The sequence below is a fragment of the Palaemon carinicauda genome, chromosome 10 (genome assembly GCF_036898095.1).
Source record: "Palaemon carinicauda isolate YSFRI2023 chromosome 10, ASM3689809v2, whole genome shotgun sequence".
Lineage (NCBI taxonomy): Eukaryota > Metazoa > Arthropoda > Malacostraca > Decapoda > Palaemonidae > Palaemon > Palaemon carinicauda.
The window spans coordinates 138,080,551-138,105,163 of record NC_090734.1 but is presented as its reverse complement, the minus strand read 5'-3'; the positions used below and the strand labels follow the sequence as shown (position 1 = coordinate 138,105,163).

At 36.3% G+C, this 24,613-nt stretch overlaps 1 protein-coding gene across 3 annotated transcripts in view; it reads right to left on the bottom strand.

Annotated features, from left to right (window-relative positions):
• LOC137648818 (protein croquemort-like) overlaps positions 1–24,613 on the bottom strand; it is a 122,422-nt gene that overhangs the window by 55,683 nt on the left and 42,126 nt on the right. For 2 of the 3 annotated variants that reach the window (XM_068381977.1, XM_068381975.1), the window contains exons 3-12: positions 22,712–22,869; positions 19,884–20,028; positions 19,277–19,402; positions 17,956–18,081; positions 15,334–15,403; positions 14,106–14,247; positions 13,836–13,981; positions 12,749–12,897; positions 12,540–12,637; positions 11,812–12,308 (exon numbers count right to left, since the gene is read on the bottom strand). In XM_068381977.1, coding sequence (XP_068238078.1) covers positions 12,035–12,308; positions 12,540–12,637; positions 12,749–12,897; positions 13,836–13,981; positions 14,106–14,247; positions 15,334–15,403; positions 17,956–18,081; positions 19,277–19,402; positions 19,884–20,028; positions 22,712–22,869 — 1,434 coding nt within the window. In that variant the 3' untranslated portion in view covers positions 11,812–12,034. Of the gene's footprint in view, positions 1–2,760; positions 3,087–11,811; positions 12,309–12,539; positions 12,638–12,748; positions 12,898–13,835; positions 13,982–14,105; positions 14,248–15,333; positions 15,404–17,955; positions 18,082–19,276; positions 19,403–19,883; positions 20,029–22,711; positions 22,870–24,613 lie in introns of those variants that run through there. The other variant, XM_068381976.1, reaches the window with a different exon arrangement.

Genomic DNA, 24,613 nt, shown 5'->3' with positions numbered 1-24,613 from the left:
CAAAAGGGATGTCCAGGAATGGGAGAAGACATGCATCAATTGCCAGACAAGCAAGATAAGCTGTCACACCGAATCGGGGATAGGTGATTTTCCCCAACCGAAAAGACGTTTCGGTCACATCCACATCGACGTTGTGGGACCTTTGCCGCCTTCGGCATCTGCTCGCTACCTGCTGACAATCACTAATCGATCCAAGAGGTGGTTGGAAGCATCACCGATGACCTTAGCTACGACCCAAGCATGCGCCGAAGCCCTTTTGTCAAGCTGGGCGAGCAGATTTGGCGTTCCTGACGACATCACGACAGAAAAAGGCCCCGCTTTCCTGTCAGATATGGCTCGCTCTGGCAAACCTGATGGGAACGACACTCCACAGCACCACGGCATACAACCCCGCAGCAAACGGCATGGTCGAACGAACTCATCGCGCCCTCAAGGCGTCCCTGATGGTGAGCTGCACCGACGGGGACTGAAAATCACGACTTCCTTGGGTAGTTCTCGGCCTTCGCACCGCCCCTCGCGCAGATGGTGAGCCATCGCCCGCTGAAAAGGTTTACGGAGAGGCGCTCTCAGTTCCCGGCGAATTCTATCCCACATCAACCGACGACACGCAGCTGGATCATCTTAGGGACATCGCCAGAAAGTTCAGGCCATGTCTTAAAACTTACCAGGACAGAACTAAGCATTTCAAGCCGAGGAACCTGGACGACTGCGGGTATGTTTTCGTCCGTGTCGACGCTCATCGACAGCCGTTAACCAGACCCTATCGAGGCCCCTACCGAGTAATCAAGGAAACGACGAAAGCCTTCCTTCTCAACGTGCATGGCCAAGAGGACTGGGTCTCAGATCGCGTGAAACCGGCGTTTCTCGAAGGAAGCGACACTGCCTCCGCAGGACCTGGCAGATCCAGAGTGCCACCTCAAAACAAGGTGCCCAATGAGAAGAAAAGCAACAAACGACGACGAGAGGTAGCAATCCATACGCCGACCGACGACACGCCCCTCCGTTCAAGAACAAGGGGAACCCCCCGACCCCCGAAACGATACGAACACTAGACTCATCAGCCCTCTACGCTGCCTGATGTATTGGGGGGGGGGGAGTACTTGTAAGGACATCACTCCCTCCGTCGTCCAGCATTCTCATCGAATTCTCCACTTCATTTAAATTCTCTTTTCGCCATACTGTGGTTCACTGTATACAGTATATTGATTCCGCTCCCTCAAAGCTACAATTTTATGTATTTATCATTTCACTACCTATTTCTATTGACTTGTATTTCAAGCATTTGTACGTGGGAAAAAACACATTGTGGCGGTTAGTTCAAGCCAGATTGGCGCCTGCGCGCATGCTTCTTTTCCGTCCGCACCTTGTATTATATTCTCGCACGTTTGAATAACCCGTCAGTTGTTGTTGGTGATAGCTCGTCTCACTCTCCTTACAAGATTTTACAGGCTATAAAACTTAAAAGTTTGTTTCTTGTTTGGGAAGAAAGTCACTACAGTATTACGATCATTCAAAATGTATGGCAATTTTCCTATCAAAGAAAATATACGTGTAACTTGTACATATATAAGTTTAAATTACCTTGACGTTAACTTCAAATATTCTTTTAAAATTCATAGGCATGACTTAAAAAAAAAAAAAAGATAAACCCAATGTAAATTCTACAAGGGGAGATAACACACAGATAAGACCTTAGGTAAGCAAAGTCATGGGGGCGGTCACCACGTAGGAAGGCCCATGAAATATGCAATTTACAAATAGTGACACTTATTAGTAATCACTCAAATTTTTTATTAAGTATATTTTGAACATACAGTATACAAAATGTACGCTGGCATCACAAACTTCTGTTTATGTACGCTGGCATCACAAATTCTGTTTGGTCGACTATGTTGACATGTCAGTTCCAAGTCGTTTAGTGAGGAAACAGAGCTATTTTCTTTTTATAACCCCTTCAACATACTTTGCTATTTACTGCTTTCCCAGAATTTAAATAACCACCTAATTACTGTGCAAGAAGATGAGAACTGCAGGATTGCATTATTTTGGAGTAAACGGAGAGCGTGGTGTTGTAAACATTTACCGAGTTCTCTTGATTAAGGGCAAGAGCCTTTGTATATCAGCGTCCAGTTCCTCACGCGTTCATCAAAAATGGACATCAATTAACCCAAACTTTCCCCCTAACCTACAAGCCGTGTCCTTACCTACTTACCTAAAGGGGGGCCTACCGCCACCCTGCGACCCCCCTTACACTGCCGTATTCTAAGTTAGAAATAATACATAAAGGTGGCCGCTATCATACACCCTGGAGCCTATAAGCTTGTGACATCTTGCTTTTCCAACTAGGGTTACAGCTAGGCAAGTCAATAATAATTCCTACTTTCGGATTACCATTACACAGTCATGGGAGTCACTAAGTGGGAATCGAGGTTATGTTAGTGGAGGATGGAAGCTAGCATTGCAAAGGGGTTAATTTTAGCAATAAGAACCAGAAATACATACCAGATGGGATACAATTGGCTATACCAGTATATTAAGTAAAAAATTATCAAAGTTAAAACTAATTAAAAACCAAAATGAGATTTTTGGGGAATATTGTCTATCACACTAACCGACCAATATAAATTTCGACTATACCAATATATAAAAGTAAAATATTAAGTAAAAACTAATTAAAAACCAAAATGAGATTTAGGGCAATATTGTCTATCACACAATAACTGACTAATTTAAACAATTTCATACAATTAGAGTACTTACATTTTTCATTACACTAGAGAAGATAAGTCGACAGCCTCCCGCAATCATCACAATGGAAAACAAGGCCAGAAGTAAACCCAACACAAATATCAGAATCTGCCATTTGGACAACAGACATTTTGACTTTTTCTTGGGAGGTATCAATGTTTCGCTTCCTTGATCCATGTCTTTCACAGTGTGAATCCTTAATTTGGATGATTTCTTCCGTTCCCCGATAATACGCAATAGATGTTTCTCTCCCAGAGAGTTGAAAGGTAGAATGACGTCGCTGCTGATAAAGTTTAGGATAGCTGTTCTGGGATCCTTGACGTCCTTATCACTGCCATCTGTTGACAACACAAGAAAATGCTATCAGTTATTATTATTATTATTATTATTATTAATTTCTAAGCTACAACCCTAGTCTGAAAAGCAGGATGCTATAAACCCAGAAGCCCCAACAGGGAAAATAGCCCAGAGAGGAAAGGAAACAAGGAAAAATAAAATATTCTAAGAACGGTAATATAAAGATAAATATTTCCTATACAAACTATAAAAACTTTATCAAAACAAGAGGAAGAGAAATTAGATAGAAGTGTGCCCGAGTGTACCCTCAACCAAGAGAACTCTACCCCAAGACAGTGGAAGACCATAATACAGAGGCTATGGCACTACCCAAGACTAGAGAACAATGGTTTTATTTTGGAGCATCCTTCTCCTAGAAGAGCTGCTTACCACAGCTAAACAGCTAAATAGTCTCTTCTACCCTTACCAAGAGGAAAATAGCCACTGTCCACTGAGTGCAGTAGTTAACCCCTTGGATGAAAAAGAATTGTTTGGAGAACAGGAATGACCATATTTTACTTGAATGAGCATATAATCAAATATATACAGTACTAATATATAAGAATTTTTTTACATGGTTAATGAAGGCGTTGAGTGAAAAAAAAATATTTAGAAAATTCAAACATGGCCTTGAGGAGTGATTGTCCATCCAATTACAAATGTACAGTATATATATATATATATATATATATATATATATATATATATATATATATATATATATATATATATATATATATATATATATATATATATATATATATATATATATGTATGTGTGTGTGTGTGTGTGTGTGTGTGTGTGTGTGTGTGTGTGTGTGTGTGGGCAGCTGACCTGAGGTGGGGTCAGGGACTGGGTCAGTCATATGAAGAGAATAAGAAGTTTTGGAAAGAAGTGAAGAGAGTAAGGAAGGCCGGCGCAAGAATTGAAGAGACAGTGAAAGATGGAAATGGAAGGTTGTTAAAAGGAGAGGAGCAAGGAAAAGGTGGGCGGAATATTTTGAAAGTTTGCTGAATGTTGAGGATGATAGGGAGGCAGATATAATTGCTGTTCCAGGTGTTGAGGTGCCAGTGATGGGAGATGAGAATGAGAGAGAGATTACAATAGAGGAAGTGAGGAGAGCACTAGATGAAACGAGAGTAGGAAAAGCATCTGGTATGGATGGTGTGAAAGCTGAGATGTTGAAGGAAGGGGGTGTGACTGTACTTGAATGGTTGGTGAGATTGTTTAATGTGTGTTTTGTGTTGTCAATGGTACCAGTAGATTGGGTCTGTGCATGTATTGTACCACTATATAAGGGTAAGGGAAATGTGCATGAGTGTTGTAATTCAAGAGGTATTAGTTTGTTAAGAGTAGTTGGAAAAGTGTATGGTAGAGTACTGATTAATAGGATTAAGGATAAAACAGAGAATGCAGTCTTGGAAGTACAGGGTGGTTTTAGAAGAGGTAGGGGTTGTATGAATCAGATTTTTACAGTTAGGCAGATATGCGAGAAATATTTAGCAAAAGGTAAGGAGGTGTATGTTGCGTTTATGGATCTGGAGAAAGCATATGATAGAGTTGATAGGGAAGCAATGTGGAATGTGATGAGGTTATATGGAGTTGGTGGAAGGTTGTTGCAAGCAGTGAAAAGTTTCTACAAAGGTAGTAAAGCATGTGTTAGAATAGGAAATGAAGTGAGCGATTGGTTTCCGGTGAGAGTGGGGCTGAGACAGGGATGTGTGATGTCGCCGTGGTTGTTTAACTTGTATGTTGATGGAGTGGTGAGAGAGGTGAATGCTCAAGTGCTTGGACGAGGATTAAAACTGGTAGGCGAGAATGATCATGAATGGGAGGTAAATCAGTTGTTGTTTGCGGATGATACTGTACTGGTAGCAGACACAGAAGAGAAGCTTGACCGACTAGTGACAGAATTTGGAAGGGTGTGTGAGAGAAGGAAGTTGAGAGTTAATGTGGGTAAGAGTAAGGTTATGAGATGTACGAGAAGGGAAGGTGGTGCAAGGTTGAATGTCATGTTGAATGGAGAGTTACTTGAGGAGGTGGATCAGTTTAAGTACTTGGGGTCTGTTGTTGCAGCAAATGGTGGAGTGGAAGCAGATGTACGTCAGAGAGTCAATGAAGGTTGCAAAGTGTTGGGGGCAGTTAAGGGAGTAGTAAAAAATAGAGGGTTGGGCATGAATGTAAAGAGAGTTCTATATGAGAAAGTGATTGTACCAACTGTGATGTATGGATCGGAGTTGTGGAGAATGAAAGTGATGGAGAGACAGAAATTGAATGTGTTTGAGATGAAGTGTCTGAGGAGTATGGCTGGTGTATCTCGAGTTGATAGGGTTAGGAACGAAGTGGTGAGGGTGAGAACGGGTGTAAGAAATGAGTTAGCGGCTAGAGTGGATATGAATGTGTTGAGGTGGTTTGGCCATGTTGAGAGAATGGAAAATGGCTGTCTGCTAAAGAAGGTGATGAATGCAAGAGTTGATGGGAGAAGTACAAGAGGAAGGCCAAGGTTTGGGTGGATGGATGGTGTGAAGAAAGCTCTGGGTGATAGGAGGATAGATGTGAGAGAGGCAAGAGAGCGTGCTAGAAATAGGAATGAATGGCGAGCGATTGTGACGCAGTTCCGGTAGGCCCTGCTGCTACCTCCGGTGCCTTAGATGACCGCGGAGGTAGCAGTAGTAGGGGACTCAGCAGTATGAAGCTTCATCTGTGGTGGAAATGTGGGAGGCTGGGCTGTGGCACCCTAGCAGTACCAGCTGAACTCGGCTGAGTTCCTGGTTAGGCTGGAGGAACGTAGAGAGTAGAGGTCCCCTTTTTTGTTTTGTTTCTTGTTGATGTCGGCTACCCCCCAAAATTGGGGGAAGTGCCTTTGGTATATGTATGTATGTGTGTGTGTGTGTGTGTGTGTAAAGGGAAAGCTGTAAAGACTTAATTGAAGTTAATACTTCCATCTTATTGACATCATCGAAGTCACAATCACAATGAGAACAGAAATATAAGAACGTTGTAGTTATAGCAGAAAAGTAAAATCCTATAAAACAGACATTTTGTCCTTGGGTACAGGTGATTAAAAATTATTCTACAATACTTCTTTGGATATATTAATATGGATTAGGCCTACTGTCTCGGCCTTCGACAGACCAAATCTATGACCTGAGTTAGGCCAACAGACAAAATATTATTTAGTAACCCCTGGAGACTTTCATCTTATACGGTTTGGATCTTATGTTGTTATTATTATTATTATTATTATTATTATTATTAGCTAAGGTACAGCCCTAATTGGAAAAGCAAGTTTCTATTAGCCCAAAGGCTCCAACAAGGAAAAATAGATATGCCTTTATATGTTTGGCCGACATAAAACAAAATAATTATAATCATTAAATGCTATGTATCATATTACGGTCATTTCAAGGGCTACTCTTAATAAACAAGTTTGTAATACAGTATTCATCTTTATCTAAACAATATTCTTACATTTATTTTTTTTTTCAGAAGGTTTATGGCATTTAATAGTCATTCATGAAATGTCTCAGAATCAACTCTTACTTGATAGTAAGAGTTGAATATAAACAGTTTGTGACTCGATATTGAAATTTATGAAAGTTCCGTACATAAATGTTAAATTTATCACAAACGACAAGGTAGGGTTATTGAAACCTTAGCAATTCTATCCTGTTCGTAATACTAGGCAGGCAGTTAATTCTAATAGCCAGGCCTTCTCCATCATGAGGCTCAATACTACAAAGTATTCTAGAAGTTTTATTCCAGCTGTGACCAAGTTGTGGAATGATCTTCCTAATCGGGCAGTTGAATCAGTAGAACTTCAAAAGTTCAAAGTTGGAGCAAATATACTTATGTTGACCAGGCTGATATGAGTCTTTTTATAGTTTATATAGGATATATCTTTTTTTGACGTTGTTAATAGTTTATATATAACATTTATTTTGACGTTATTACTGTTTCTAGAATGATTTATTGTTAATTTATTCTCACCATTTATTTACTTCCTTATTTCCTTTCCTCACTGGGCTATTTTTCCCTGTTGGAGCCCTTGGGCTTATAGCATCTTGCTTTTCCAACTAGGGTTGTAGCTTGGCTAATAATAATAATAATAATAATAATAATAATAATAATAATAATAATAATAATAATAATAGCTATCAGGGAAGAGATGCGTTGATTCTGATTTTAAATATAGATAACTGAATTCGACCGGAACATGTAAGCTACACAGAGAAGTAATCAACTGTTATCTCTCCTGATAACTTTAGACATATTTCATGGTTTTGTTTACAGTGTGATACATAGGCTTAAATCATGGCGGGGAAGATAGCGGTTCTAACTTCTGGGATCCTTGAGTTTAAACTTGCGTCCACAGTGTCAAGGTTCAGGATCGAGACGTTGCCTTTCCAACGGCGCTTCTAATTATCTAGCGATTTGAGTTTTTCTTTGATTTTCTTTTGTCTCTTTCTCCAGATAACGTCTAAAAATTTTCTTGGTTTCTACATTTCTTTCACTAAATAAAGATTAAGCCTAATATTTTCTTTAAGTCAGCTTTGTAAGGGTTTTGTAGCCCAATTAATTAATTTTTTTTCTATATTCCAGACAAAATAACGAAAATTTTATTAAATTTACAGAAAATTCATTATCAGATGTTACAACAGCGCAGCTTGCATACTTTTATTTCTAGCTTCTATAGCCTTTCTATTATATCTAGCAACTTCCTTAGTTGGTAATTCTAATATCCGTCTACAGTATGCTACTGCTTCTAAATTTGCTTTATTCTTTACAGCTAAGCACATGTTCTGCTAAATCATTTGCCTCTCTGCATATCACACAGAGCCTATCATTTTCAACCATGTTCAGTGTTTCTATAATTTTCTTTTAAGTCTATTATATTCAACCATATCTTCATTACTATCAAAACCTCCATAGTGTTAAGTTCATATATGTAATCTTTTCTGTCTTTACTATTTACAAACCTCTACTTAGTAACTTCTGCATTCTTTTCTTCTATTTTTTCTTTTGATTTTATTTGTCACCCTATATTCTATTTCTTTCTTTTGTTCTTGCTTTCTATACAGTTCTTTCATTTTCTGCTATTAATCCCAAATAAGGTGTAGGCCTACAGTAGTTCAAACTTGATCATACATTACTTTCATCATCTTGTACTGTATAGCCTACCCTTTGGCAATTTAAAATTTTTTTTTCTCACCAGCAATGCTAAATTTCCTACTTAATTACTGTCTCCATAATTCCTAATTTCTTGCAACATGTCTTCTAGTTCTGCTTCCCCTTTGCTCATAAGACCATGGTCTCCCTTTTCTGAGTACCATTCTCCTAATATATTCCTTAACTTTTTTCTTTTTAATTTTTAACCACCCATTAACCTTTCTAACTTTTTTTTTATTACTCATACTGCTAACTAATGTGTAGGATTATAGCTTTTTCTATTTTGTATATTATTACTAGGAACATTATATAATCATCTACATATATCAGGCCCTCTATTCTGGTTTTTCTTATCAGATTTATAGTCTTATCACGCAGTATTAAGTTTTGTCTGTAACAATTGAACATGATACTGGAACAACAATTATTCCGTTTCATCAGTCCTAACTACCACTGTATATTTGACAGCTCTTAATTAATGCATTACCTTTCTCATTAAATTCATATATCAAAATGAAGCAGAAATTAACAGTCGTCAATAACGCGCACCAAAGGGTGTGTCAGACAGTGTCAGTGTTTGTAGAGTCCAAGCTTTGGACACTCTTCGGAGGGACAATACGGACGGTTATAATTGCTTAATGAACTTCAGAAATTTGCTGATTAAGTTTCACATGCTCTGTAAATATGGCAAGCTGTAACTCTGGTACCAAAGAATACTGCCTTTGGGATTGTAGAGAGGATGAAACTATAAACCGTTCAGCCAGAACCCATGCTTATGAAACGTCAAAGTATTTGTTTACAAAGATGGAGACAGACTTAAGGTAGCAATTAATGAAATAACTTCAGAGAAATAGATTGTCTTACTGTTTTAAAAGTCAAATTAGAATATAGAATATTTGGGTCCAATATGCAAATTAAAAAATTCAAATTAGTCGGGGCTGGTACAAAGACATTTGCACTCCCAAATTAGGGGATTTCCACGATACACGAGTGAATCAGTTTCAATTCTGGAGCACCTAAGTCTCTCATATGCATGCCTGAAGAAGTGTTTAATCACTAGGATATTACCTAACTCTTTTGGAATATTATTAACAATTAAAATTTTATCACTGACAATTTCTATTTAGTTAACAGCACAATGATAAGTATGACTATACTTTCTAAACTATTTTGCCCTCTTCAACATTTCCACCACTACCCAAGTTCTAGAAATATCTTTACCAAATACTTTAGAACATGATCCAATCATATTCAAGCCATGAATCTTTAAATTCTAAGATCGCCATTTATCAGACACAATATTAGGGACCGTGGATTAGATTAAATCAAGGGACTATACGATGGATGCAAATCTCCAAGGCACCTTGGGCTAAGGGATAAACCCTACAGGTGTACCATGTTAGTATATCAAGTCTGGACAGCAATGTGGAAAAAAGGACATAGGAACGAGTTTAGTCAGGAACAGTAGTAATGCTGCAATGGACATTAGTAATCCCATAGAAGACCTTTAAGTTATGAGGACTGTGTTTTTGCTGTAGGGCATAACATAAGACTTATTTACCCATCATAAATGTAACATTTCTAGTCTGTAATTTCTATCCAGTAATAACCTGGCAATCTCCATTTAACATGCTACAGGATTTCTAGAAATTACTCAAAACCAGCTTTTATCTTCTGAGTAACTGATACTCTACCTGTCCTTTTATCTTGGCTGTATTTTTGGGGGGACATTTCACAAAAATTTTATCCATGTATTTTTTGTAGTCCAGACCACTAAATATAACGACAAAAGTTTAGTTCGAGTTATTGTACAAGTTCACCCTTGCCACCTTTCACATGAAAACTACATTGGGACTGCTTAATCATCCTTTGCTTACTTTGTCAACATTGCCTTCATTATCAGTCCTCAACATTCCACCTTTGGAGAATTTATGAATTTGATCCCAGGTCCAGCACTCAGGCCTGGCATGGCATTCAATTTTCACTAGTAAATGGGGGGGGGGGGGATTAACAAAGTTGTTAGCCACAAATGGAACAAAGGAATCAGTGTGGTAGGTGTAGCTGAATGCTGAAAAGAAAGTGTAGTTTAGAGATGAAAAGACAAACAGACAGCACAAACACCAAATGTGGCACTCCAGTGTCTACCCGTTACACATTTCCACTTTTTCATATTCTGCTGTTAACGTCATTTTCGTGCACCCCTTTGCAGCTTCAGCCATTACTGTGCAAATTATCATTAAGTAAAGTTAAAAGTTACCAAAACAAATAATTGCTAATTAACCAAACATCTTATCCAAGACTTTAAAACAACAAGTTCTCTACAAATTCAAAGATCTAGATAAACTTCTGTTATCTGTAACAATATGAATACTGAAAACAAAAATTCATAATTCTATAAGTGGACTATAAGTCTCAAGATGACAAGCTTTTTATAATCACTTATCTAAGGTAATTTCACCTTTCAAAACTGAACAGTTATGAACATTTTTTCATCTACAGATAACAAGGGAAAATAAAAATATATTCGTTACAATTTTATTATCCACTTGATAGGCAGTGTCTTTAACAGGTGAAATCTTGTTAAAATATTTTATTTCAGAGTAGCCTTTCAGAATCAACTCCAAAAATAGTGGAAGTGGTTTCTTACAAGTAAATAATTGCATTACCAATTACTCTTTACCAGACCCATTGGAAGTTTTGATACCATTACTACCATGCTGACCTACTTTAGTGGGAGTTTATTCCTATCTGTGAAAATCTTTGTCTGACAAAGATCAATGTAATCAAGGGTGCTATTACATTAAAAAAGTCAACAGTAAATTGATAGGGAATAATAAACTTAGAATAGCATATAAAAAGTACATTACATTATTGTGCTCTGAATAAATTGAAAATTTTCAGGCAGTTCTCAAATTCTTTGATAAACGAACAGGCACAAAAGAGTATGACAACACAGATCTGATTGGTTGTGGGGCCTGCGATGCCCTTCTGCACCCAAGTGCTAGCCAAATCCTAGCTACACTGAGGTATAAGTAGGAACATATAAAGCAAATGCAGCTAGGGGCCTAAGTATGCTGGAAAGACCCTTACTATATGTAATGCCTGCAGTGCTCTGCATTAAGTAAACAGATTTTACTACCCCTACGGGAACAATACAGATCCAATTAAGGGACATGTTATTTGTGCTTAGATTTTTACAGGGTTCTTTTTACAAGAAAAAGATAAAAAAGAATCTGCACTTTTAAAAAGTCATAATTAAGAAATTTACATGGAAATTAATATTTATGATTGAGGAAATTCAGGGTTTGGTTATAAAGAGAAAGGAAGGAACTTGAGAGGGTAATAATGATGCCTGCTTGTATTTAAGATTTTCTCTAATTAAAGCTCATTTATTAGCACTGATCAAAATTTTTATTTAAATAATAATAAAAGGCAAGTAATATATACATCTAATTAAATCATAGCATTTAATAGAATTCTAAAATACTAAAATTATTTATATTACAGTATATGGAATATGATTACCTTATGTCCTAATAAAGCTAGTTAAATCTCCATGAAATTAACAGGATATATTTTCTCTTCTAAAACTATGCACACGCTTCCTTTCACAAATTCTTTCACACAAAATCAACAAACCTCCTCGAAAATGAGGAATATATACAAAGTGAATATATAACATTCACATAGTTAACACTTTGACACAAACACGTAGTCTCATATCATGAAAGCTTTAATTAACAATATGACAACTTTCATATTTGCAAGTAGAAAATCAAATCACTGATTCCCAGTTGTACTTCCATAAATACTATGAGGGAACCTGTCATCAAACTCTTCCTCTTGATTGGATTTCACCTTGTATGCTAAGTAAACTATACACGTCATGATAATGATCCCAACAAGGAGGAGAAATGACAGGCATATCGTAATGGTGGGTGTATCCAAGGCAAACTGTAATCCTTTCAGCTGTCTGGTCATGCTTTGGGGGACATCTGCAGTCTCTTCAAACCACAGCATTGGAAGGTATATATCTGGTACAGATTTCAGGATGCTGGTTGAAAGAAAAATAAATATTCTATACAAACTTGGTGCAAAAATAGTGTTAACCATCATAAAAACATATAGGCTTCAATTTACATAATAGTAGTCACCAAATATCAATACTTCCAATATTCCTATATTTAAACAAAGATACTTTATTTTCAAATATACCACAAGAACTTTTGAATTTGAATTTTACACAACATAATCAGTTATATCAATTTATATTGGTTAAACTTACTCTATCTTCCGTGTGTTCATTATACCTTCACCAGGGTAAGGCTTCACTCTCAAATTGATCTGCAACCTAGCTTTCACATTAAGAGGAACTCCTGTTTCCTGTACGATACAAAAAACAGAAAAAACATTGGATCAATTCTAAATGTTAAAAAAATCCACTTTCACTTAAACCTAATCCACATCTATATTTCAAGAATATCATCAACTTACTGGCATGACGTCCATGACAAATGCATGCTTTTCTTCTTTAGGTGAAAGACCCTCTACTTGGTTAAGTAAGAAAGGATCTGCATTGAAGTAGTGCGGGAAAGAGACAAAAGCTGGCGCCCCCAATTTGCAAGACTCTGCGTTGATTAAGCCTGTGAGACACGAGATTGGTTCATGTCTGTATATATTTAAAATGTTTATGCTACTTTTCCAAATGTTCAACCTTCACAACAAGCTACCCTTCCTACCAGTTACTTGCATTAAATTTGTATCTTATACACAGTTTAAGTTGAGCCTTTTTTGGGAAGTGGAGGTTGCGATATGGATATACTGTAGAAGTTACAACTTTTATCATAAATTTTTGGCAATAATTTTATTCTTTTACTTCAAAATTTGTATCCATTTCTCTTCATTAGTTTCAAGTAAATTACTTTGAGATATTATTGGATTATACATCATACGAACAATAATGTCCTTGCAAGAAAATTTCTACCTGCTTATTTAAAATAAAATACAGTTATAATAGAGTATCAGTACAGATCAACCCATGACTATTACTGTATAAGCTTAATAGATAATTTTTTTTTTTTTCTAGGAAATTATATTTCTTATGTTATAGGCAAAATCTAAAGACCTACATCTATCTATTTAACATGGCACTTCGACAAATTTTGGGGGGTAGTCAACATTAAAAAAAAAAAAAAAAGCCAAAAGGAAACTTTTCCTCTCCTTGCTCCTTCCAGCCTGACGAGGGATTCAGCCAAGTTTAACTTGACCAAAAAAGGGATTTTGACGAAGGAAAAATCTATTTCTGGGAAGAGACCTGTGATGCCCGGTGAAAGAAGTCCTTCTTTACACTTTTCTAATATAAATCTTCCAAATATACTAGAGAAAGATAAAAGCATGGAATGCAGAGGTTACAACCCTCGCGCGATCACCTTATGGGTGTCGTGTATACAACAAAGCGTGTGAAAACCACCAAAAAATATTTCAACACACTAATCTATCCCAAATTTTTCTCTAACCACTAAAGTAGCATTCAATGCTTGAAACTAAACAGCTTTTATCTGAAGGGTCCTCCAGTTCTTACCCATTGGAGCACATGTGCCAGCTACACAAAAGCACTCATTCTCAGGAACCATTGAGCTATTAGCAAAGGTGTGGTTACTTCCCCAGAATCTGAAGGCTTTTACACCTTGTACCTTCACATCCTTCTGATAATGTAAAGACAAACTCCTGGAAGCAAAGAAAGAAGATAAAGGTCATCAAAAGGTTATCAACTCCTCCACATAATAATTCACAGAAAATTGTCAAGTTCAAAAATAAAATGTCTGTACATTCATAATCAAGAGATACTAACATACAGAGATCTGAAGTATAAAACACAAGCTTATCTCTATCAAGACCAGGCTCGAAGAATTCTCCAGTAGACCCAGTAACTTTGTTGCATGGAGGGTTGAAAAAACTGGTCTCTCTTGTATAGTTCCACGTATCAATCCGACCTGTAAAGATTCTTAACTAAAGACTCAAATAGGCTATTTAAGACAAACATTCAAAATACAGTACTTGCATTAACACCTTGCCTGTACTCATTACTGTACATTCCAAGATCCGCCCCCAGTTGAGGAATTACGTGGATAACAGGCCATTTTTTAGGAATTCTAAATACTCGCTAACAACTTATAACAGTACGTTAGTGTTATGACTTTCTAACAGCGGTTCTGATGTGGATAATAGGCATTTTTTTTTCAAGAATTCTAAGTATTCACTTAAGAACTGATAATACAGTATGTTAATGTTGACATTTTAACAGCAGATCTGACTACCGGTTTTTTATTACTGGAACAAAATATAAGTAATACTAAACATATTTCATCTTCTCATGTTATATCTTTAAAAAGCTTTTTTGAAAAAAGTGCAGTCTTCATTAAATAAAAAGTATAGAAAATTATTCTAAACCAAACCACCTTTTGCACCTCACTGTCTGTAGGTAAGAGGATGGTTAGTTAGTTAAAAATCTCAACAAGGACACGTGTGCTAGAACATGAAACTTATTTTTATTTAGCATGGCCAGACAGGTTAGAAACTTTTTAAAATTTTATTAAGTAAAATTGTCTAAATACACAAAATCTGGGTTAGATTAAATACAGCAAGCATCATAGCAGTAAATACGGAACGGAACTGAATAAGAAGAAATAAAGGGAATACAGTAGGGAATCAGAAACAAAAATACAGAATAAAAATGGGAATACGGGTATAAAGAATAAACAAGACTGAAATTAACAGTAAAATGCATGAATAACAAATGAAGATGAAAAATAGACAATAGGGAAGAATAGGAGAAACCTTTTAGCCAACATTCCTATATTTGAAACAGCCAACTTCACTGCGTGGGGATGTTATGGCAATGTATAGAATTTTTACCAAGCACTTTATTAAGCGGTGGTGATTAAGCTAATTTTCAGCACAGTTTTATAATGGTATCAATAGATCAACAGCCTTTATTTGAATCGGCAGTTTGGGAAACGGCAAGTAGTGAAGACATGCAGTTATCCGAGAAAAAAAAAAAAATCAAACAGGCTACTTACCCACATTTCTGATATCATCTGAGCCAGTCATCATGTTGTAAATTCCATCATAATACACGGTCATGTTCCGCTGTAAAAAGAAAATGTTGAAAACACAAGACCTATATATTAAAACCGTAAAAATAGCCAATGCTTAAGTAAATTTACTTTTAACTACAAAACAATAATACAAGGAACATAAGACACTTGGAGGAGTTGAACCAAAGCCGCTTTATTCAGTGCGAAAAGAGAAGGTATCTTTACAACCCACACCAACCATAATTACTTAATAGTATTCATTCCTGATCAAGTTTGCTGTATGAAGTCATTCTATCACTAGCTCAAAATTAGGTTTCAATTATGAATAGAAAATGAGATGGGTAAAATTAAAGATACTCTAAAGATATTAATGTACTGAAGAGCTTATTAAAACACCTCATCCAAAACCTTACCTTCAGCAGATATCGGTATTAAAAGTCAGCATTTATTCAGAATAGAAAAATATTAAAAACTAAGGTAAAGTCCTCATGAATAATTTTTGTAAATTCTACACCTACAGTACTTAGATATCTGCATATTAGACAAAGGTTCTAACTCTCAAGATTCTTTTAATTATTGATAGGAGACTTTAACAATATATGTACTAATTTGAAAAATCTTAATTATTGATAGGGGACTTATGTACTCATTTAAATCTTCCTCGCTACCATTGGGTAGAGTAAGAATCATTAATATAAAATTACGCTTTCATTTTGTAGCCTCATATGGTGAGAAATAATTTTCCTCTTTAACATGGGCAGAAAATTTTGAATTAACTACTAGCCTACTGCCCAGAATGAATATGAACACAGTATGTTGCTATAGTATTTCCAGTTATTACACGAGAAGCTCCACTAGAATTTTCAAAGAACTTAACCGAGGACGGGTGTCACACCTACGGTCTCTGCAATGCAATGGGTAGACATACTAATACTACTACTGTATGTCCCATTAGCTCAAGTTCACTGATTTTTGCAGTTTTCTTTTTTATATCCAACCTTTGGCCATTTACAAGAAAATTCTCTGACAACTCTGAATTTTGTACAAAATAATACTTCAAAAGTACATATAAAAATATCTTCTATTAGCAAAATTATTAAAAACCATGCCAATTTCATGAACCAATATAACACACTAAAGTTTCCACAAACTAATTCATCGTGTACTATCCCACACCACTAAACTTTCATCACGAAGCAATTGGAAAGAAATGACAAGATACAAAAGCAAATTATCCTCAATTCATGAAAATCCCAACAGCTTTCAAAATGGCAAAAAAGTTACTTGAACATTATTGAAGTTTCACTGAAATTACACTTGAACATTTCATTTATACAGTGCAATGCAAATTTACATTAGGTAATTATATTTTGGGCAAAATCTAACGTGATTAGAAATCATACACAAATTTGAAACACTAAAGCACCAGTTGACACAAAGACACAGAGGAAGGGGTAGGATAAGGTAAGGATTGAACACGAGGGGACCACGTGGGTACCGCGTGAAACACAAAGGGTCGCACTGGGTGAAGAGAGCGCGGCGAGATGTTAATCACGACGCGACCAGAAACTTACTGGAGGTCGAGACCTGGGTGAGCACGCTCTCTGACCCGGGGTCGCCTCATGGCGTGTATTCCTTCGCCAGAGGTACCCACTATAGAAAACGGAGATAGGAGAAACTACACAAAATTCTGGTCGGTTGGGAGGAGATCCCAGATACTCCTAAGAAAGTAGTTCGAGGTAAGTACTCAGTGTTGGAACAAACAATGCATTCAAGTGAAAAATTAATGAAGGTGGAAGCAAGCAACTATATTATGCAAGAGTTCAAATTTTGTTAAGAATAATTCTTCACTAGTAACTAAGAAAAAGGCTGTACTTTGTGTCTTAACAGGTTAGGACATTTTTAAAATTTCATCCTGTAGATTAAAATCGTCTAAATATACAAAATCTGGATTAGAATAAAATACAGTACGCAATATTGCAGTAAATACAGAACTAAATTGAATAAGGACTAGAAATAATGGGAACAAGGAATAAGAAACTAAAAGCTAATACATAAATGACAAGATAGAACGTAAAGGCAAAGGAATTGCGGATAACCTGGCAAGGTTCGAAGAATTAAAACCAGGGTATGCTATCAGAAATTTTCCTTAGCCTTTACAATAAATTTTAAGTTCTAACTTTAAATAGTGTATATTCTATGTTATATGTGTGTTGACTGGTTAATACTGTGCATTACATTTCACTTGTGTATGTTATCAGATATTTTCCTTTGCCTTTACACTAAAATTTAAGCTTTAACTTCAAATAGTGTATACTCTATCCTCTGTGCAAGATGTATGAATGTGTGACTGGTTAATTTTGATTTCATTAAAAGATTCTCATCTTATACCATAAACAGCACATAAGCATTAATAAAATCATAGACTAGCATAAAAATAACAGACAAGAAAAAAAAGTTTCATCCTTAAAAGTATATTTAAGAGTTCCTATAAATTGCCCCACAATCTCCTTGCAATAATTACCATAATTCGCAAACAAAATATTCTGTGATTTAAAAGAGTCAAAAAAGGTTCATAATGAACAACTAGAAGCTATATATTACCATGTAAAACCAGCCAAATTTGTGGTAGTTTGCAATGCCTGAAGGAAGGTTCATAAGGGGAAGGAATGGATGGAAAGTCCCGTTCTCTGCAACAACGTTTTCCTGAACCCAGTCCAGTACAGGGTCCTAAAATGGACAAAAGAAGATTATAAAGACCATTATTTAAAAAAAAAATTCATGGAAAAATAAAATTATTAGTATATTTAGGCAACTCTAAAGAAAAACACTACTTTTCATAAAGTTTACACTTTTACAAGGTTAGACAACCTATTCTAGTGAAAACAATGTGACTTCCGTGTACAAATGACATACCATGGACTTCCCCATGTACTAATCTTTTATAGAAATATACATGCAGTGACTAATAAAGTACAATTCTATTCATCAAACTTTTGCTTTCCAACAGAAGTCTGTCTGGTTTACAGGCATTTCTTTACCCAAGATTCAGAATAAAACATTGAAACCCTTTATTTTACCAGTAGGATTACCTCAATAGAAAGAGCAGAGCTTTGAGAATAGATAAATTTTATGGATATTGGCAAAAGCTAAACTTCACTGCATTGTCACAAGTATTGAGATGTCAGCAAAAGAAAGAATTCTTCCATTAGAAGGTTGACAGACCTTTTCCAACAAATATATCAACTATGGAAACACTTACAACCTAAGTTCAGCACTATGGAACATTGTAAAATGCTTCAAAAGATTTGATAGCTCTTCAATGTAATCATCTGATGCTGCTGTACAGAAAGTTAAAAGAGGACTGCATGGAGTTCATAGGTTAAATTAAGTACTTTACACATTGAAGGCTGCCTGACATTTATATAAAATTTATGCTAACGACTGGCTGATCAACTTGTGAAATGACCATTTTCCATTATGGTTTAAACCACAAATTCCCATTTCAATCATACCCAGTACCTTAAAAAATCATCTTGCCAGCATGGAATCTAGTATGGTTTCAAGTTACATCATCAATAGAGATTGTACAATAAAAAATGCATGATAAAGCATTCCTCCTTGCTGTAAACTCCACTTCAGTACCTGAATGCACTTGACCAAGTTGATGCTTTGTACCTATTACAAGGATGAACTACTGTACTAAATTGTAGTCTAAAGTTTGGCCACAGCTCCTCTGGGTACAACGGACCCCTATTCAGAAAGTAATACTGGAGGAGGTCAGATTTTTTTTCTTCAATGCCACAAATTTTGTTTTTAAGGAGAAACAAGCAAGGGTTGATAAACTTTTAAAAAATTCAAATAGATAGTTTACCAAAACCTACACCGTTCAACCACCACAATAATAGTATTGCAAACAACTTACCTCAAACCCAGAGAACAGCACTTCATCTACTGTATTTCTACGGACAACTTGCTCTTTCACTTCATTAAATACTTTGTTCAGCAGCGCTATATATATTGCATTATTACGAACAGCCCACGCACCAGACTGAAAAAACACAAGTTTAGTTTGAAGCAAAGTTAAATCTGCAGCATGAAAGTTTAAGTTATCAGTAAACACGAGTTGTTAGTTAGACCAATAATCTGATGTGAAAAAAAGTGGTATATACTAAGACCCTTACATAAAAATGAGATGCATTCAAAGAGTGGGTAATCCTATGTCCTTGGCCAACTGACCTTTTTAACTAGTGAGCTATCATAGATTTTTAATAATACAATACTTTATTCTGTTTTACACTTATTGAAAACCATTTATAGCAGTCTCTGGTATCTTTGAAAGCTTTGACTGTAGATTTACTCTATAACTAAAGGATCCTTTCCTTCAAACAAAATCTTAAACTTCCTCATTCTTATTTGACTAAATATGAAACTTCCAATTACATGAAAAAGATATCATATGACAAAGGATGTCACACCAATAGAACAGAATTGAAAATTATGAACTTAGTGTAGATTAGGCAATTACTTACAATGGGAACAGGGTTTAGCGTATACACAATGTCATCTTTTGAACGATTGCCAGAGAGCTTTTCATCCCACACCCACCAACGCTGTTGCATGTACGAGACCGTATTATTTTTGTGGAAAGTTATATTCTTCTTTTCATGGAACTCTCTGAAATGTAAAAAAAATATACTAATCACCATATTTTTTATACCAGTTGAAAGATGAGAAATTTCAATTTTTAAAATTTAGCACTAAGGTTTTTTTTTCTTGTGGATAAAAAAAAAAAAATCATCGTTTGCAAAAAATGTGATGTCTCCCTAAAAAAAAAATTGCAAATTTATACAGCAGTAAAATAAAACTTATTCCATATTCTACCACAATAGAACATACTGAATAAAATAAGATAAATTTAAGACTTTAAAACAAAAATGATTATGAAAGCTTTAACACTGGGTGGCAAACTTTTTGGTTTAAGCCCTTTTTCCACTAAAACTTTCCGTAGCAGCAATGTCAGTTGAAGGGACCATTTTGGGTACCTCAAACATGAATGCAAGCATGTTCAATTTTCATATAAATACAGACAGTGCTCAATTTACAATTTGTAATGAACCAAGTCAAAGTTGACCACGTTAAAACATATGGTACCTTAGTGCACAGATAGGTACCAAGGGCGAAGAATGGTACCTTGTGTCTCCCTCTTTGGCATTGCAAAGTGAAATGGATAAATTGTATTAACAGGAATTAAAGCAGCCACAAAAAAAAAAAAAAATGTTTATACTATACAGTACAGTATATCTAATTTATATAGTAGTACCTCTGTTTATGATTAACTTTGAATACGATCAAATCAGTATACAGCACGAGCATGATAATTCAAATTGGTTTGAAAGCACTTTATCTGTTTGAGAGCAGAAATTTCCTTTTACATGCACATTTCGTGGACATGTACAGTAGTAACAAGACTAGTACGAAGTCAGTCACTTGCGCTGGTACACCACCCACGCAGAAGTTCACGCTATGTTCATAAAATATTTAACATATTTCCATGCCATTAAAAAAAAAGCAAAAGAAGTCTTCTCTAGATAAGTTCCTTTCCAAAATTAAATATTAGGGTGTAAAAAAATTACAACCTATCAAATTCCTACTTGTTAGCCTTCATGACCAACTTTTAACAAGAACATCTCATTCCCAAAAAAATTTTGAGCATTACCTGTAATGTTTGTAGTGCTGACCAAACAACACTCATGAACTCTCATAGGACAACTTAATTTCTGATGCAATAACTTTTTACAAAGAGGGAATTTGAAAAATGTGGCAAAACCTTTTCTCACAAGATCATTCATTAGGTTAATTTCTCCAAAGCCTAATTTATAAAAAACTGTTAGCAGTTCACTTGTACGTTTAGCATATGCCAAGACCAACAGAAAAAAATGTATTTGCTGCAAAATCTTTAGCCAAAATCTTTAACCAAAAGATTTTCGAAAGGTTCAATATGCGAACAGTTTAAATACTGTAACATCTACATTCCATTAAATAATTCTAACTGCTGGAGATCTTGCAATATTAAAGGACTGGAGGAGTCTGTAGGAAGGTCTAGAAAATCCAAGAATGTCTGGAGAAGCATGAACTGTAGGGTGCTTTCAAAGGGCAAGGGTGCCTGGGAGAAACTCCTGGCGAAAACGTAGCTACTCGCAAGACACCGGCTGTAGTAAGATCTAGAAGTCCCAACCCAAACTGAGGACATACCAGAGGCATTAAGAATCTCCCTCTCTGAAGAGGGAGGATCTGGCAAGGTTAAAGAACCTTTGAGCATGCTCCGAAGAGATAATGCTCTGGAGAAGACCTCCAGAAGGGTAAAGCCTTGGGAGAGCATGCTCCGTAGAGCAGTAAAACTCTAGAAGCACCTCGCAAGGGGAAAATCCTCTGGTGGGGAGAATTCTTAATAGGGGAAAATCCTTTGGTGTGGAAAATTCTACCTCGAGGGGCCCGGGGAAAGGTAAGTGAAGAACTAGAAAATCTGAAGAACTACTGCCTTCAAGGAAGGGCTGCTACTGCAGGGGGGGGGGGGATTTTTCATGGGAATGTCAGCTTCAACGTGCAAGGCACTTCAGTTTCCCTTGCACTCCCAAGGCCACCCTACCTCAAGGATTGCAAAGTTAAGCAAGATGTCATGGTTAAACCACTCAAGAGGTAAAAATAAAACTCCAAGGGCACCAAAGACTACTTCCCAAGGACAACAACCACATAAGCCACGAGAGTCCAGTCCCTAATGCCAGGCAGGGAAGAAACTCAAAGGCTATGAACACTCTTCCAAGAATCCTTTGTTTGTAGTCCAAGCCTCTGCAGGAACTCCTGGGAAGAAATAAGTCTTTCATTCAAGAAGCCACTGAACAATCACAAAAAAGCCCTTCATACAATTCATAAACATATTGAAAGAGTAGAAATTGATTATGCCAAAAATTCCAACCAGCAAGAACTTCTCTTCTCAACCACAGCCAAGAACTAAGTGAATGGTCAGTGAACAGGCGAGAGCAGTCGCCTCCCTGCTACCGATAAGTGTAAAATTATCTGTTGGTTGTTTACACAGTTTTTATAGCTGTATTCCAGCTTGGCAGTTATCTATTAACTAACATTTTCTTGTGTGCGACTTCCTGATCATTGCCACCTTGTAGTCTGATAACCTGATCTCAATCACCAGTCCGGCAATGAAATTGGAATTATAATTTTTAAGCATCTAATTCACATACTTAAAGCGGGACAAGAAAATATACCAGTCCTTTGCTAAGTGTAACATTAAGGAAGAAAAAAAGCATGCAAATGTCTAAAATAAAAAATACAGAAGCCACATTACCTCCATATGTAAGGGCCACACTCCTGCAGCACTGGTTTTTCACCTTCAATGAAAGCTTCATGATTTGTGATATTCCAAATGTATATTTTTAGAACCAAAGGGATAGGAGTCTTCCTCCACATTTTGAAAGACATGGATCCTTCAACAACCTCCATTTGCTGAAAAATTGTAAGAATTTTCTAGATGTCATGCAATATAAATATGGATTTGCCAGTTTAAAAAATACCCATTTTGATATAAAACCATTTAGTCCATATAAATAACTATAAAAGAAGGCCACTACATGAATTCATAATTTGAAAATCTTGCAACAAAACATCCTAAGTTTACCTTACAAATCTAACAGAGGGTACAAGCCTCCTGATTTTAGTGGCGTCAAAAAACAAACACATTGCACAACAATAACACAGAATTTAACCCTTTATCTTTCAAGGCATTTTGGCACCTAAATTTTCCAGACAAAATTCTGATATGGCAAATTTAAGTATCTTACCATTGTACACCAATATTCTGAAATTTACTAGAAACCAAACTTTAATATATTTACAAGAATAAAAAAAAAAAAAGTTTTAAAATTTTTTTATGTCAATAATAGGTCAAATGTCTTATCCAGTACCAATAGTCAATGATCTACTGCCATTTTGCAAGGAACACAGATGCTCCTCAGAATCCTCTTGTATGGCTTAAAGGGATTAGTCCTCCTCCCTTAAGAAATAATTTCATCCGTAAAAAGAAGAAATCTAAACATGGAGTTTTTATGATAAAACAAAGTTTTATGAATACTTACCTGGAAGTTATATATATATAGCTGATATCTCTAAATCGGGAGAATTTTTCAAAACGAGGCAACTGCCTTGTGGTGGTTGGGAGGTAGGTGGTTACACCCATCACAGGGTGGTACAAGGAATCATTCCCGTGTTCAAGACTTCAGTTCATCTATGCCCGACCTGTCTCCTGAGGGGAGGTGGGTGGGCCTTCAAATATATATATATAACTGCCAGGTAAGTATTCATAAAACTTTGTTTTATCATAAAAACTCCATTTTTATGAATAGTACTTACCTGGCAGTTATATATATATAGCTGATTCACACATTTGGAGGAAGGAAACAAACAGTAACCATCGTTGGGGAAACAACAAAAGAGTTGTAGGAGATAAAAACACCTTGATTCCTTGCCTGCTAAGGTAGCTGATTTCAAAGGTACAGCCTCTAGAGTCACTTTCCCTTAGGAGTGTTTATCCAGGAGTAAGCCTGCAATGCTGCAAAAAACCTCAATCGAGTCTGTCAAAGGGATAAGACCAACAACTTGACTAGACTTCAGAAACTACCTTTGCCCCATATAATAAAAACTGCAACCTTACTAAAACTAACCACCTAACCCAGCAACATAGACATAAACTATCTATCTAGACTGAGGGAACCGTACCACAAGACGAAGTCCTCAGACTATCATAAAAACACAAACCCTCATACATGCATATAAACTAAGGTTGAGTGGGGTTATTAACTCCTTTGCCTAATACAGAAACCGCAGCTATGTATGGGCCCAGAGTGGGGTTATTAACTCCTTTGCCTAATACAGAAACCGCAGCTACGTATGGGCCCAAGGTATAGCACTTGCCAAAGTCTACTTTCACCTCTCTAAGTTAATGAGAAGCGAAGACAGAGTTGCTCCTCCAGAAAATTGCATCCATGAATAGCCTAACTAACATATATTCCTGATATGCCAGAGAGGTAGCAATGGCTCTCACTTCATGAGCCCGTAATTTCAACAGGGCGAAGTGTTCCTCCTCACATAAGAGGTGGGCTTCCCTAATACTTTCCCTCAGGAAAAAAGACAAAGCATTCTTTGACAGGGGTTTTTGGTGGATCTTTCACCGAACACCATAACAAGTTGGATG